The 16,900-nt window shown below is 29.1% G+C and overlaps 1 protein-coding gene across 1 annotated transcript; it reads right to left on the reverse strand.

The window, feature by feature from the left end:
- Positions 1-10,411: 10,411 nt before the first annotated feature.
- Positions 10,412-16,684, reverse strand: LOC134711520 (probable methyltransferase-like protein 24). The gene is made up of 6 exons (XM_063572151.1): positions 16,166-16,684; positions 15,327-15,442; positions 14,854-14,982; positions 13,922-13,996; positions 11,389-11,512; positions 10,412-10,787 (listed from the first exon to the last, which is right to left on the reverse strand). Exons 1-6 carry the CDS (start codon positions 16,442-16,444, stop codon positions 10,422-10,424), a joined length of 1,089 nt encoding a protein of 362 aa, XP_063428221.1. The 5' UTR covers positions 16,445-16,684; the 3' UTR covers positions 10,412-10,421.
- Between the last annotated feature and the right edge of the window lie 216 nt (positions 16,685-16,900).

The following is a 16,900-nucleotide window of genomic DNA, read 5'->3' on the forward strand; positions in this document are numbered from 1 at the left end:
ATTGATGATAAATTGTTAACAACAAGTAATTTCGATTGAACATTTTGCCTTAACATCTAGGCAAAGACATATATAATACGTCTTATATTTGAGTGTGAATTAACATTATTATAAGACTTTTCACGGTACTTTTCTATCTCAAATTCATGTATTTAGTTTTGATGTTATACTTGTTATTCGCATCGGATTATGTCTAATGCTTAGTTCGTTTCTGTGTGTGTTACATTTTTATGTTGTGTCGTCATTTTCTTGTATTTAATGGGTTTCCATCGGTTTTGGTTTGTGACCCGGATTTTTTTTTTGTCTATCGATTTATGAGCTTAATTTGAACATAAGTATACAACTGTAGCCTTTATGTATATGTCTCTGGTCAAGTAGATTATTAATATGTACTTATTTTTATACCTAATTTAAAGTATTCTTTGTATATTAATACTCCTAATGAATTGTATGGGTCAAATATATGTTATTTAATGAAAAAGCTCTATATATTTGGAATAGCGTCATTGTAATTCTGCTAAGTTCAAGGACGGAACCTACGTTAAACATTTTAAATGTTATGAAACCAGTTTAACATTATGTATAACTCGATCTCTCGTTATTCTGTTCATCCTTGGTTGAAATTTGCAATGTGGCTTACCCTTTTTAAAAGTTAAGTAATCAATTGATCAAACCTTAGACTAAACCATTCAATTGTTGGTCCCAAATCAAGCATGTTTTCACATACAGTATCAACACTAATCAAACTGTTTGTCTTTTAAAAGTATGAAATTTCGGGTATACAAGGTTAAAAGAAATTTAAAGCTATCTATGACACGGAAAACACAAAGCATTTTTGCAAACTGAATGGATTTAAAACAGTAAAGTAATTAAAAAATACCAAAGGAAAAATTGTGTTTTTATTACTATAACATGTATAAGAATCACATTCTGATAAACACGTAAACAGAAATATTTATCAAATAACTGTTACGATCGAAGTTCTCTACTGGCTCATCCATGTAGCACCTTTAGTTTTCTATGTTGTCTTGTGTACCATTATTTGTCTGTTTGTCATTTTCTTTATTAGCTACGTCGTTGTCATCTTATTTTCGATCTGTGAGGTTGACTGTCCCTTTCGTCCCAGTTTGATAGTGTCATGGTAAATATCAATGCACTGGTTACATAGTTTCCTTAGCATTAACTGAAACTCGTTTCTATGACTTTAATCCAAAAATACTAAAAATCAAATTCAACTTATGTACTTTAAAGACAATTTCTTAATGATTAAGCGTTCCTGTCTACATTATGCAGGTCGGGATTAAGAACTTTGGGGAGTTATAGGTCTTAAAAAGACATTTATGGTAATATATAACAAAATATTTGTTTGATACTTTGTCATGTTATGCTAAGAAATGTAAATGATCAGTAAAATCATTTGATAATATATTTTGAAAAAAACCTCGAATCTTGATGAAAGGGTTTTAATATAAAACATATGTATAGCCTTTGCAAAATCTTGACCCAGCCAAGATTTAGATGTATTGGCGATGATTGTTAAAATATTTCGATAGAATATTCTGACTTATTTTAAAGTCTAGGGAATTATAACATGTTCTTATTTTCGAACTTAATCTGAAATATTCTTTATATGTGAATACTCCTAATGAATTATACGGGTCACGGATATATTAAATAAAAAAGCTCTGTATATTTGAAATAGCACCATTGATATTCTTTTCAGTTCAAGGACGGTATATTATTTAAACATATTAAATTTTATGAAACCAGTTGAACAATATATATAACTCTCTGACGTCTTTGTTTTCATCCTTGGATAAATTTAGTAAAATATCGTGACCTTTAAATGGTTTCAAATCATGCATGGTTCCGTGTATTAACTCTACTATGACATGGAAAGCATACCCTTCATTCACTATTTAAAATTGAGAATGGAAATTGGGAATGTGTAAGCGAGACAACAACCCGACCATAGAGCAGACAACAGCCGAAGGCCACCAATTGGACTTCGATGCAGCGAGAAAATCCCGAACCCGGAGGCGTCATTCAACTGGCCTCTTGACAAACATGTATACCAGTTCAGTGATAATGGGCGTCATACTAAACTCCGAAATATATAAAAGAAACTAAAATTAAAATCATAAAAGACTAACATAGACCGGAGGCTCTTGACTTTGGACAGACGCGAAAATGCAGCGGGGTTAAACATGTTTTTTGAGTAAAAATATATTTGTCATTATCACAATCGAATAATCACTAAAACAGAAATATTTATCCAGTAATTGTTTCGATCGAATTTCCATACTGGCTCATCCATGTTGCAGTCATGAAAACAAATCTACCAACACTTAATAAAACAAGTGCAACTGCAGAGATTGAACTCTGAATAGTTGGGGGCAAGAATAAACACAACATTCAAGCTTGATACAGCTTTGAATTTGGATTGATTAAATATTTGTCACAGCATAGGATTGTGACACAAACTGAATGTGGTCTTGGATCTGAAAAATTAGAATTTTGACATAATCTCATAGTGGACTAATAATAAAACTTCAAGATTTAAATTATTTTTTTTTTAAACCCGTTTTTTTTTCTAAAGTGAATATTGATCAGTATTTTCGAAGGGTTAAATATTTCTCAGTGGTGTCTTGCCATGGCTTTGTTTGGACTTGTTTGTTTGCTTTTTGGCCTTGAATGTTTGTCTCTAATATTTTATTAACTGTGCATTTGCATTCAGATATCGCAGATCAAATTTATTCGTTCATTGTGTATTATTTACGTTTTTTGATTCAGTTAAATCTGCCAATTGATATTTTATCGTGTGTTTTTCTATGTTGTGATGTTATGCTATTGTTTCAGAAAAAGGGAGAAGGTTTGGATTCATTAAAATGTTTAATCCCGCTGCAAATGTTTGCATTTGTCCTAGGTCAAGAATCTAATGTACAGTAGTTGGCGTTTGTTAATGTAATATATACGTGTTTCTCGTTTCCCGTTTTTTTATATAGATTATACCGTTGGTTTTCCCGTTTGAATGGTTTACACTAGTAATTTTGGGGCCCTTTGAAGGTTGTTGTTCGGTGTGAGCCAAGGCTCCGTGTTGAAGGCCTTACTTTGACCTATAATGTTTTACTTTTTTTAAATTGTTATTTCGATGGAGAGTTGTCTAATTAGCACTCACCCCACATCTTCCTATATCAAATATTCGAAATATAATTATATGATTAGATTCAGTATATAATATCAAAAAATCGCAAGAATTCAATTATTGGTGAAATCAAACAAAAGTTACATTTCGAAACCCTTTGGACCTCAATGTGGACCAACTTGATAGCTCATAATCAAATACCTCAATTAATAGTAAGAATGAACTTATCAAAGATACCAATATATATATATATATATCTGTATACCTCACCTATGATAGTAGAGGGGCATTATGTTTTCTGGTCTGTGCGTCCGTTCTTTTGGCCTTCTCTCCTGTTTCATGTTGAAAGATTTTGGTCGAGGTAGTTTTTTTATGAAGTTGAAGTCCAATCAACTTGAAACTTTGTACACATGTGTGCTATGATATGATCATTCTAATTTGAATGCCAAATTAGAGTTTTTATCCTAATTTCACAGTCAACTGACAAAAGAAAAAGGATAATGAATTTTCCCATTTTTCGGTTTTTATCTTGGAAACTAGAACAAGGTCATTTCTACAGCCTCTAATTATTATATTGGTATTATATTTAATTAGGACAGTTATATGTTGGTTAAGGCAATACAGTTGACATTTCCCTCATAAAATCTAGTAACCCACCATACAGCAGACTACATGTTATTGTGTATTATAACAATCGAAACTATTTTGATGATATTGAGTAAATACAATATCACATGCAGTTTTTATGTGTCATTACTCATCAATTAGTACAGTGTTTCACAATTTAGAGTTTATCTTTTTTGCGCAGCCAAAACAATCAAAGAATGATTGGTTTTTCAAGAATAACTTTAAAGTTCCTTCTGAATTAACTCCACAGAGAATAGTATATATTGTAATAATTCAGTGGGTCAATTCATGTTGCAAAAAATTAGATGCCTAAATGAACAGGTGCTGATCTGGGGAATGGTTTTATTCACTTTGCAATAATTCCTTGTAAAATTAAATGCAATATAAAAAGAAAACACTTGTTTTGCTATTTAAATTCTGTATTTCTTAAAAGATAACAATCCATTTACATGTGTAATTATAAACGATATAGGTTATTTCTCACAAGGTAAAAATACATTCATAAACACTTGCATACCGAATAGTACAAATCAAAGTTAATTTTATTTTCTCATTTTTAAGAATTTATTTTATAAAATTTCATATTTCTTTAATGTTTTACAACAGTGTATATGAGTTATAAATTTCAAAATCAACTTTTTGGGGTAGTTATTACAAAAAAAAATATAGATTTTGGTGATTTAGTCTATCATAATACACATAAGCAAAGAGAAAAAATATAAATGCAAGGTTCTAAATTGTAATCATTTAAAGATATACATGTTGTTTTATTTTTATCTCAAAACTTATAACTACAAATCATCAAACAATCATTTGTTTGAAAATTGAAATTATGATTTTTTGTTAAACATCTGGAATGACAAAATTTGTCATAATCTAATTTAATGTTCTTATTCTAACATGACGTCCTTCAAACGCTCTGAGTACACACCCGTGGTAAAATATGAATATATTGCATTGGCTGTTCCGATCATACTCCCACGTCATATGTTTTTTTTATGAATGAAGTACCCCATGTCATAGAATGATGACGTTATAATTTAAGTGTTTTACGGGATACTATTTTTGATACCAAAAATCATCACAACAAGGAAACGCAAACAAACAATGCTAAAATGTGGTATAAGCCCATTTTTTTTTAATTACATAGAAGACATATAGGTACGTTATCATTAAAATTCATCCAAATCTATCTAAATAAGTTTTGTGAATAGTTTGAGCATGTCACTTATTCTGATTGCTCCCTTCTTTTACGCCAATCTAAAAGTGCGTTAATTTATGGGAACGGCAAATAATAGCCTCCACCTAGAGCGCTTCGATCCAAAAAAATGCCGTACTTGTCCTATTAGAATCGAAATAATTTATGGGGGCTTGAATATATCTAGATTTTACCACGGGTTGTCCCTTTATGCCGATATTTTACCCCTCGCTATCGCTCAGGGTAAAATATTTGTCATAAAGGGCCAACCCGTGGTAAAATAACGATATATTCAAGCCCCCATGAATTATTTTTTAATTCTATTATGCTTTATAAAAAAAAAATCTTGAAAAATACTATTTTTAATTTATTAATCAAATAAATTTTATAAAAACTCATTGACATCATTTTTTGGTAATCCAAAAATAATGTTCTAAAAATTAAATGGTGTAATATATGCTACCCTCAAGTTATGCTTTTAAACTTTTGTTTGTTTTAAAGATAGTTTCTAAAAAAAATTATTTGGATTTGTTCATGTGTCGAAATGCAAGATTTTAAACAATTATGCATTGTGTATTTTAGTACAGTTTAAGGATATTGCTAGTGAGTTTTAGGTAATGATATTTTATTTCAATAAAAGCTTTGATAAAAAATCTCATATCATTAAAAGGTATCTTTATGTTTATATTTTGTGAATAGAAAAAATCTCTCAAAAAAATTCAAAACATCTTATAAAAGTCATTAATGTAAAAATTTAATAAACAAAAAATAAATTTTATTCTTAATTATAACTGTCCAACAAAATTCCTCAGGATCAAGGAAGTTTAGATGTATTCCAATTATGAAGGCTATTTTTATTCCACTATAAGGACAATTCAGTTGGTAAGGAATATAATAGGTTAACAGTGTACCAAAATTGTTCATGCCTATTATAGCAGAAAATTATTCCTTTATATAATTATCTATCCAGCACAATGTGGCAAACTCTTAAAATTAAGTTTTCAAATAAGATGGCAAAAAAATGTAAAATTGAAGAAATAAAGTTTAATAGTTAGACATCCTTTATGAATATATGAAATATCCCGATTTTCTTCCTCCTGAAATACAAAGGTTAATACAAGTAGTTTACCAATATCATTAGATTAGCATCCCTATGTCTCAGACTTTCATTGCAGACAAGACAAAAAAAACATAAAAAAATAAATTCATCAAGCTCAGTCACTATCAAAATTAAGATAAAAATAATCTGAAAATTGAAAAAAAACTGCAAAATAATACCCGTTTTCAATCATTTATCTTGGAATGTTAGCAGCCCTGTGTTTTTTTTTATTATGCTAAAAAAAGTAATATTAGAATTTAAATTAAGATAGAGTTATACAAAGTAAAAATATGCAGTAAATGCAGAGACATTTCAAATTCCAGCAGGAATAATAGGACAAACACTAATTAAACTTGCATGAAAAATAATTGACATTCTAATGCAACAACGTTTGTAACGTTCATTTTGATTGGATAACGTCACTTTCTTACATGGCATCAATTGACAATTGTTGCTATGGGACATATGCACAAGCACAGACGGCATATGACAGATTTTAAATACATGTTTTAACATTGTTTTCTGTCAGTTTCATTAGAATGGAGATAACAATATTGTATTTTAAGCTCCAACAGCATCAATTTGGGATTTGATGGTCGCAAATACCTGTTTACTGTCTCCGCTAACGCGTCGCCAGTAAACTTAATTTGCGACCATCAAATCCCCAATTGATGCTGTCAGAGCTTAAAATACAATGCAGTTATCTCCTAATTCTAATCATTATACATTATATTGCTAATATAGACATACATACTCATTCTACTTCTATTCAATATTTGTTAAATCAATAAACCACATTTTTAAAGTCCAATACTGTCCTACAGCTTCTTGAAATGTAGACATTTTATTTACAATTAATTCAAATGAGGCATAAAAGAGATTTTTATTGCCTTCTGCCCTTCTAATTTCATTCATATACTTTCACAAAGAAAAAAATATTTTGTACCTTATTTCTTTCATTAAAGAATTAGGGTTTAGTTTATGCAAATTATGTTTACAAACATCAGTGAGGCAGCAACTGATAAAACCATGCTGTTAGCACACATTATCTCTCACAATGCCATGTTTTCTGTCAAAATATTGTCTGATATGTCTGTCCCCCCCTACACAACACAGGGGGTTGGGGACATAAATTGACAAGATAAAATATGGCATATGCAAATTATGATATAAAAAAGAACAACAATAACTGCCAAATAGAATTGTGTTGTCTAAAGTTTGGATTGTCAAAATCCAAGATTTTGAGAAAAAAATGAGTTTTTTTTAATCCCATTTCATAGCCTTTCCAAAAATGAGCAATCTGTCAATAAAGAAATCTGTAACGCAACCTGTTACTGATGAGTGTATCTCATATCACCTACAGATTTGTAATATATAAAATATTAACAATTAAATACTGACAAATATAAAATATTTACAATTAAAAATACTGACAATTACAAATTGTTAGAACAGAATGAAGACAAAATGGGAAATACATGTACTTAATATTACTGATAAGGCATATATCTCATTTAAGATTTTCATGAAGATAACATTCTACAAGTAAACAAATTAAAATCCATCATTCTTTTATCTGAGTAAGTTAGTAAAAATCTGAATAAAATTGAGTACATTATATATCAAAATAAAATAATAAAAACCTGTTTAAAAATTCTTGATATGTATTAATTAATTTAATAAAACAACCATACATTAAAACTTGATATGAAATAAAATATTAATAAAACAATCATTTGAAAAAAAATATTAGAATTGTCTTTAAATGTAACATATGCATGCATTATATTGTTAACATTAATTAAATAAAAAGTTGACATTCAATTAAAAATAAAAAATCACTATATAATCTGTCCGTGTATTGTATATACTTAAAAAAAACAGTTTTTACATATAATTCTCACTTTGAATTTAAACAAAATATTTTCACTAACACAATACTAAACCATGAACACAAGAGATATACTGTAAACCAAATTATTTTCACAGATACTTAATTTCAGTTCTAGCCCTTTCTAGCCCAATGTTAGGGGATTTAATTTTCTTGATGTAGTTAAATAAGGAAAAGTTCCAAGTTTTACATATTCATGAAAACTTATTTTCACTGAACTTTTCAAAACCTGAAAGTCCTGAAAAATTTTTGTTTAAAAAAATTAGTTGGTTTACAGTATTTAATGAACAATTTCTAATTGAAAGACTGATCATGTAGGTATCAATTACAATAGCACCTTTATGGTTAAACTAAATTAAAGCAGACCACAAATACTACAATAAACAGGCTATTATTTGAAAATGGAATTATTTTCAATTATGGAATTTGCCTAATTTCTTGTGCTTGAAATTTTTAATAAATTCCATATTAATTCTGTACTTTAATGTTCTGTGCTGCACACAACACTTTCTATTACAAAGAAGATAGTGCATTTTCAATAGAATGTAATGTGTCGCGCACAACACTATCTATACAAAATACAGTGTATGGAGAGTTTCTGAACCACTCAAAACAATATAATACCAAATAAACATGGAATTTATAAAAATAAATTCAAGAACAAGAAATTTTGTAAATTCCATAATTAAAAATAATTCCAAGTTTAAATAATAGCCTGTTAATACAAGATTTTCTTTTGGTTGTAGTATTTAATTCAATAATTAATCCCAAATTCTGGTTATCTTTATTATTTTAATATAAAATCTTTATTTTTACTGTAACATGCAATAGAAAAACTTATTTAATACTGATTATCTTTAAAATTGTTTTCTGCATAATTTGATATACCAAAATGATATTTAAATATAAATTCTTTGAATTTTTTTTTGAAAATGAAAGAATCGGTTTAGTAAAAGATTAACACTTAACATCAACCATTATAGAGAAATTAAAATGCATTCATCTTACTTGGCCTGTTTCTTTCCTAAGCATAATTTCAAAATAAATTCATTTTTAACATTATGAAATATGAATGCCAATTCATTCAAACAGAAAACATGTTTTAACATTAAATATACCAGTTCTTTCTTAAGCATGTAATTTCAAAATAAATAAATTTTTAACATTATGAAATATGAGTTCCAATTCATTCAAACAGTAAACATGTTTTTAACATTAAATATACCAGTCTCATTTAACAAACCTGTTATTAACTGTTAATACAACATTTTACTCTTGAGGTTAAGACTAGTCAAATAGTTATGTCAGGTTCTTCTGACTTAACTAGTTTCAACTCAAATGTTGCATCTTACAATTTTTTAAAACAGTCTTTGAAACTGAAAATTATGTGAATTTGAACTTGAGTAAAATTGAGCGGTCACACTTAGCGCAATTTAGAAGTGGAATTTTACCATTAAGAGTGGAAACTGGTAGATACTCAAACGAAAGTGTAGAAGAAAGACTATGTATATTTTGTAAAAATCAAGAAACTGAAACTGAGTTCCATTTTATGTTTGATTGTCCATTGTATATTGAATGTCGAGTTAACTTTTTTGGTAAACTTTTAATTGAGGAAAATTTCACAGATTTGAATCATGCTGACAAATTGAACTTTTTAATGTCTTTCCACATAAGAAAATTAGCAAAATATATAGTTCGTGCATTTCATATCAGACGTCAGTTGTTATATAACACTTAATTTTTTTACATATTTAAAGCTTAAATTTTTGTTTACAAATATTTTTATGTCTATATATTTTTGAAATTTACTTACGTCAACGAACGATTGAGCGTGATATAATTGTTTTACTTTATTTGAGGTGACTTATAGGTCCATTGGGCCGGGTGTATTACTATTTATCATATATTATATGTTTATAATCTGTACATAATTTACACATGTCACTATAATAAATAATTTACTTACTTACAATTGTAACATATTACCCTGATAACAATTATTTTTGCAGCTTTAAAAATTTCTAGTTTGTAACATAAAAAAAAATATGGCACCAACGTCTTAATTAAAATATGCACCTCAAAATATATATAGTAAAACATATTTTCTACACAATCTTTTCTTGTAAAATATATCAAAATAAAAATTGTATGTATCCATAATAGTTACAACTTTTACTCTACTGTCACAATTATTTTCAACATTTGTGACAAAATATAACAAACTAGATGGTACAAATCTGTCCATGTTTTATACAGGTGTATTTTAGTCTTTAAATTGCACAAAACTGTAGAAAATGTAAGACAAAAAACATTGATCATAGCATTAAAAAGATTATGTTTTGTGTTCTTAATATTCAGTATTCCTTCAGTAAAAAAATATAGTGCAAAAAAGCCAAACACAATCACTGTCAACATTCTTAACTCTGAATATCGAAAAAAGCATAAAATTATTCCATCTTAATTATACAAAAGTTGTTGTGTAATTTGGTGTCACAAAATTCATATTCAAAAAATGTAATTCATAACAACAAGACCTTTTCTTCCTAGTGATAGGAGAACCATACTCTCCAAAAGGGTTTAATCTATAATTAAATTGTCGGAAATTATAATCTTCTAACTTTCTAATTGTATGGTACATATAAAGAAAGTCGTCTTTTCCTGAATTGAATTTTACATCTTTGAGCTTCTTAAAATGTTGATAAAATTCATTTGTATGAATTTCAAAACCAATCTGTTTTACATTCTTAAATGACTTCTCTCTCAGTAGATTTTCTAGTACAGCCCATTCCATGTATTCAATGTCAAACTTCAGGTAGTCAATCACGGTCTACAAAACAAACATTTAATGTATTCAAGTTAGATATTTTAATTATTCTAAATGAAAATAAAATGATAATAAAGACAACCACACCCATCAATTACCGAATTACTGCATTGCAATTGATCGGTGTTGTTGTCTTTATTATAGCTAGGTAAGTTTTTATTCTGGTCGACATGTTTCCCCATCAAAGCACAATACATGTATTACATATGAAATCAAAAAGTGAAGTACAAATTTGCTAGTTCATGTGGTTGACTTCAGGTTTTGGTTCACCATATATAAATAAATGTAAGTAAGTAAAAAAAAAATAAAGAAATCATTCAAGGGCTGTAACTCCTAAACAGATTTGATCAAAGGTTACAGCAACATTGACTTGTTTGTAGATTTTAGATATTTTGCCTTATGGTTTTTGCTATTTAAGGTTTCTCTCTTAATTGTCGATCAATAGATGTCAATAGTAAAATGAACTCATTGGTTTTTTTTTTTCAGGTAAACAAAATTATGTGATTATATGGACTTAAGTATATAATAACATACATATTTAAAGTTTTGAAGATAAAAAGACAAGGTTAACAAATAATCTATTATAACTAGTTATGTTACTTACGTCAGAATGACCATGTTCTCTCAGTATAGTTGAAAATGTTTTTATTCCTTTACTATTTCTCCCTGCAATTCCAACTTGTGCAAAGTGTATTCTGGGATGTAATTTCTCAGTTGGTATTGGTATACTGCAAACATATATATTGCAAGTCATTTTACAAGTCAGCAAGATGTTTCAGAACTTAAACTGTTTGTTGTTTCTTATAATTTTGATACAATTCACCTCCAAAACTCAACTTGATCAGTGTATTGTGTTAATGAGCATTGTGTAACAGTTTCAATATATTTGGTTGAGTCAAAATAAAGATAGAGAGAAAGGAAATTAAAAAAATTGCATTGTTTTCCTCACTTTATAAAGGGGCATAACTCAAGAATAGTTAAATTGACCCCACCAAAATTCAAACTTGATCTGTATTGTGTGGTAATAAGAATTGAGTATAAGTAAGTTTCATAGCATTAGGTTGAGGCAAACTTAAATAAGAAAACAGAAACTATTTTTTTACAATTTTTTCATTTATAAAGGGGCACAACTCTAGAAGGGTTAAACCCATGCCCCTAAATTTCAAACTTGAACTGTGGTAAATAAACAGTAATGTTCTATCAATATATTACAGAGAGCCGTGGTGTAGTGGTTAGTGCATCGGACTACTAACACAAAGGTTCCTGGTTCGATTCCCGTTTGGGATGAAAATTTCAGGAACTCAATTCTCGGCTCTCCCTTGACACCATCTGCGAGTATGGTCTTGAGGAAATGATGATAGTCCGTCGGGAAGGGACGATAAATGGCTGACCCGTGTTAAGAGATAGCCACATCTCTTGCACATTAAAGACACCCTTGTAGATTTCGAAAAAGAGTAGGCTAATGCCGCTACAAGGCAGCACTCGCACCCGCAAAGTGGAAAGGGATTAATATAAGTTGCAAAACTTGTTTCCCAATCCACTATAAATAAATATGTTTAAACTAATATATTACATGAAAAATATAAATGTTCCTCAAGGAAATACCAAACTTGATCTGTGTTTTGTGATAATAAGCATTGTGTACAAGTCTCATAACATTTAATTGAGACAAACTTCAAGAACAGAAAATAGCAATTTTGTATTTTTTCCAAAAAGGAGCAAAACTCTAGAACAGTTCAAGTATCCCCGCCAAAATTCAAACTTGATCTGTATTTTGTGTTAATTAGTATGTGTATAAGTTTCATAACATTTGGTTGTGGCTTACTTAAGTTAGAGAACTAAATATCATCCTCTCTTTTGGGGGGAAAGTCTTGTTGCTCTTTCAACACATGGTAATTTTTATTTATATTAGGCCAGGATTTTTTAATTTGTTGATTTACGGATCCGCCGACCCGATTTTGCCGATTCCTAGAATAAAAATAAAATTGACTTTTCATGCTTTTTTATTCCCGCTGACCCAAACAAATACATTATCCCTGAAAAATAATTAAATTCTTCTTTTTTTATGAAATTAAATGCATGAATCACTAACAAAATTGATAACATTTTGTTGTGAAAAAATAAAACTTCCAGTTTATGTTTCTAAAAATAGACAAATCAATTATAACTGACCTTGAAATGTCGTTTACGCAAATACTTTTGCGGAACGAAATCTGTGTTTAAAACCCATTACACAATAAGTTTGTTTCCCTTATTTGTCATCAGTCTGTTAGAATTTTCTTGTTTCTTGGATAATAAAAAAAAATATCGTTCATTTGGATTAAAAACGGGAATGCATGACACTAGATTAACCCGATATTCTCGTTTTTCCGTGGACGAGTCTATTACGTTTTTGACATGTGTGTTGAAACTTATTTCGTAAGACGTTTTTTACATTTTTTTCACTATCAGTTTTCGTTTTTGAAGATCATTACTCACCAAATTTTCTGGAATTGATTAAGAGCTACACGAATTTGTTTTTCTTGTTTGTGGAAAGACGATTTAATTTCGTCTTTGTCTGTGAACACCCCCCTTTTTTTACGGCAAATCATTAGACAATGTCATGCGATATTTATGACAGCTGAGCAAGAATATTTCATCAAACTAAAATTTGAAATGATGACAAAATAGCATAAAAAAAAATTTGTTATAAAGGTGAAATGTATATTTATTTTGCATTTTTTTTCTGTCTTGAAAGATATTTTTTTTCTTTTTTTTCCCGACTGACCGACCCGACTTTTTCATGGGGAAAATCCGTAAACCAACAAATTAAAAAACCGTGGCCTTAGTTGATTTTGAACTTTAAAATTGTCACTAAATATGGTCTTATGTTTTGGGGGTAAAGACTTATTGCCAATCAACACATGGTAATTGTTTATTTACCTTTTGTAAAATTTTCAATTTTTAGTTGGACGCAGCAAGTTACAAAGTTGTGACCAATGCAAATCATGACCTTGTGGATCCATAGTTCTACCTTAATCTGCCAATGGAGGAGAGAAGGAGACTTGATTCTAATCCCTGGCTAGCAAAGATGACCCAACAAGTATATAAACATATATGTTCTAGAATAATCTGGAAGCAAGAAGTAGTTGTCTTACCTAGGATCAAATGAATAAACTGTACAGTTATATATTCTGGCTGATACTCTGTCAAATCTCCAATCATTACCTATTCTATAAATATATAATTTTATACATTAATTCATATGAAAGTTCTTCAATCTCACAAAGAAAGACTCTTTTTTAAAAATAGATATTGTTTCTTTCAGTAATTTAATGTGTATTCTTTTCAAATTTCTATTTATTTTAGGAATAATCTTTCAATGATATTACAAGAAAATAAAACAGGAAAATATTTTCACATAAGACTCAGAGTCTAACAGTCCAAATTGTATAGAAAAATCTTGCAAAATCAGATAATATAAAAATATCACCTGGAATTCTGAATGCAATTAAAAAAAATCAGTTCTAGTACCATGCCTTTCTCATCTTATTTTTAATATACTTAATAAATGCAACTTGAATGTGACAATACTACAGACCTGTTGTATGAATTTTTTAAACAATATACAAGGAGATATTGTAGAAATATACTATAGATTCTTATAAAATTTGGAAATGCAAATCATTAAAAGTTTAAAAAACAAAAGGAAGCTTTTACTCAACAATGCAAACAGCAGTGTTAAAATGAGCTTTTCTGTGTTGTTGGTTAAAGTCCCATAACTCTGTCATGCATTACTTATCATTAGGTGGTGGATTTCCGATTCAACATTTCTTTTCTGACTGAATGAATTTCAAGATATCAAAATATGCCATGGTGTATGCCACAAGTACAGTGGGAATTTTTATTATCAGTGTATCTGACTTCATTTCTGTTTTTTAGTAGGATGTGTGTTACTCAATATTTCATTTCCCTTGTTTTGTTCTGTTGACTTCTTTCAATGTGTTGTCTATCCTTGTATTTTTTTATGACTATTTACCACGGCATTCTTGTTTTTTTTTCAAATTTTCATAATATAAACAATAATTACCCAAATGAGTACACAATACATGGTTCATGAAATCCAAATGGAGGAGACATACAAACATTCCATCCACCATCATGTTGAAACCCTACTCTCTCGTCATTTTTACATATTACATCTTTCGTTTCTAAGTATCTGAAACAAAAACAACATATTTAATAATAACACATTTTTTTTAACTATTCCTTTGTAATCTTTGAACTTAAAACATATTTTTGGAAAAATCTTTCAGTAAAACATGTCAATTATGTGCTCCTTAAAATAATACTCATTACTTGATGTGTTCCTAAAAAAATCATACTTGGTTTGGCTTAAATTTGTTGCAAAGAAAGTCAAAATTGAATTAAACAACTGCTGATAAACTTATACAATGTATTCTTGGTCAATGCTTCAAAATTTCCAGTAAATATCAGTCATATTGTAGAAGCAAATCTAAAATATAATTCAATATTTGGCCTGTCACTGCCTGTATTTCTTACTTAAAAAAATTCTCTTCTACCATTCCATCTGACATATTCTTTGTGAGAAATATCGGAGGATTTTTCATCAACATCAATTCTGGCTTAAATGGTGGTTTAGGTGTTGTGGTAGCTTTCTGAAACATAAAAAAAAATGAAATTAAGTGATCATGTATATATATATATGCAGCTCTTGACCAATTATAAACTGTGAATGTGAAATTTGTACATGACCTTTCAATGGGAAATGATGATTAAATGTATATCATACTTACCGGTATATATGTACATTAAATTAATTTTTGTAAATGTACATTTGTATGCATGGCAGCATCGATCTTTGAGTTTCTTTAAAAAAAATACATTTATAAAAATCGTGTTACTCATCATGCTCATTCTTCACCAAAACTTTTCTGCTGCAAAAAAAAACCATCATCAGCATGTACAAGCCCATAAAAACAGTCATTTGTTTAAATTTTGTAAAATCTTCATGGCTTTTGAATTGCTTCTCATAATATAAGGAAAACTTGGAGTAAGGGATATCATGGATATGGGATGGAGAAGTATGGAGGAGGGAGTCTGGGACCCCTGTCCATACCCTATGCATATTTAAATCTGCTGTTCTTCTGCTTTTACCAGATAATGTCCACAATCAATGAATCATGAACTGATTATACTGCCATGGATTGGGTGTGCATGTAAGACCAACCCATGCCATCCCTCAAAATTTTTGAATTTAGTTCAGCTTTGTCAACACCTATAAGTGTAAAGTTTAGGCGACATTGTTCCCTTTCAAAGGAAACTAATGCCTTATATTTAAAGGAAGATGATGCAGAGTCAACATTTCTCGTTTCAATCACCTTTTTATTGTGTTCCATGTTTTCTATAAAATTTAATCCAAGTTCTGGTATATTTAATTTTCCTGCTTTCAGCATGTTCCTGTGCTTTCTTTCTTCTTCAGTCAAGTCGTTTTCATCAAATTTTTCTTCAACAAACATAGACTCTACATCGGTTTTACGTGTGTTTTGTTTATTTCCAGTTTGAAATAAAAGAAAAATTCCAACAAATGCTATAATTGTAATTAAAAACACAATCTTCCTAAATCGACCCATTTTAAAATATTCTATCATTGAAGTCATAATCTGATTTCATTAAAAGTTATATATTTCATGTTTAAAAGTTTAAAAGACTAAAATGTCAGCATGTTTTAAAAGAAAGTTACAGTTTTAAACTTTTTGTTTTGTTTATTCCGGAAGTGTAAATGCAAATTGATACAGCATAGGACCCAAAACTATTGACCTATAACCAAAAACAAAAAGAACGGACGTAAGTAAAAGTTCAAAATTCATAAATCGATTGAGAGAAAAATAAATCCGGGTTACACCGAGGTAAATCCATCAACTAACAGAGTATGCTATATGGAGTTTGTTTCTAAAAAAATAAGGTCAGAGGTGAGTGGTTGAGTTTTTCACTAGTACGGTTCATTTTCAAAAGATGTTATATAAAATCGGTCAGTAAATAATATATGAATTGCTTACTAAACAAGAAATTAATGATGGAATAACTCATATTACTGTGATAGTTAAAGGAGTAGG

The sequence above is a fragment of the Mytilus trossulus genome, chromosome 3 (assembly GCF_036588685.1).
Source record: "Mytilus trossulus isolate FHL-02 chromosome 3, PNRI_Mtr1.1.1.hap1, whole genome shotgun sequence".
NCBI classification, from domain to species: domain Eukaryota; kingdom Metazoa; phylum Mollusca; class Bivalvia; order Mytilida; family Mytilidae; genus Mytilus; species Mytilus trossulus.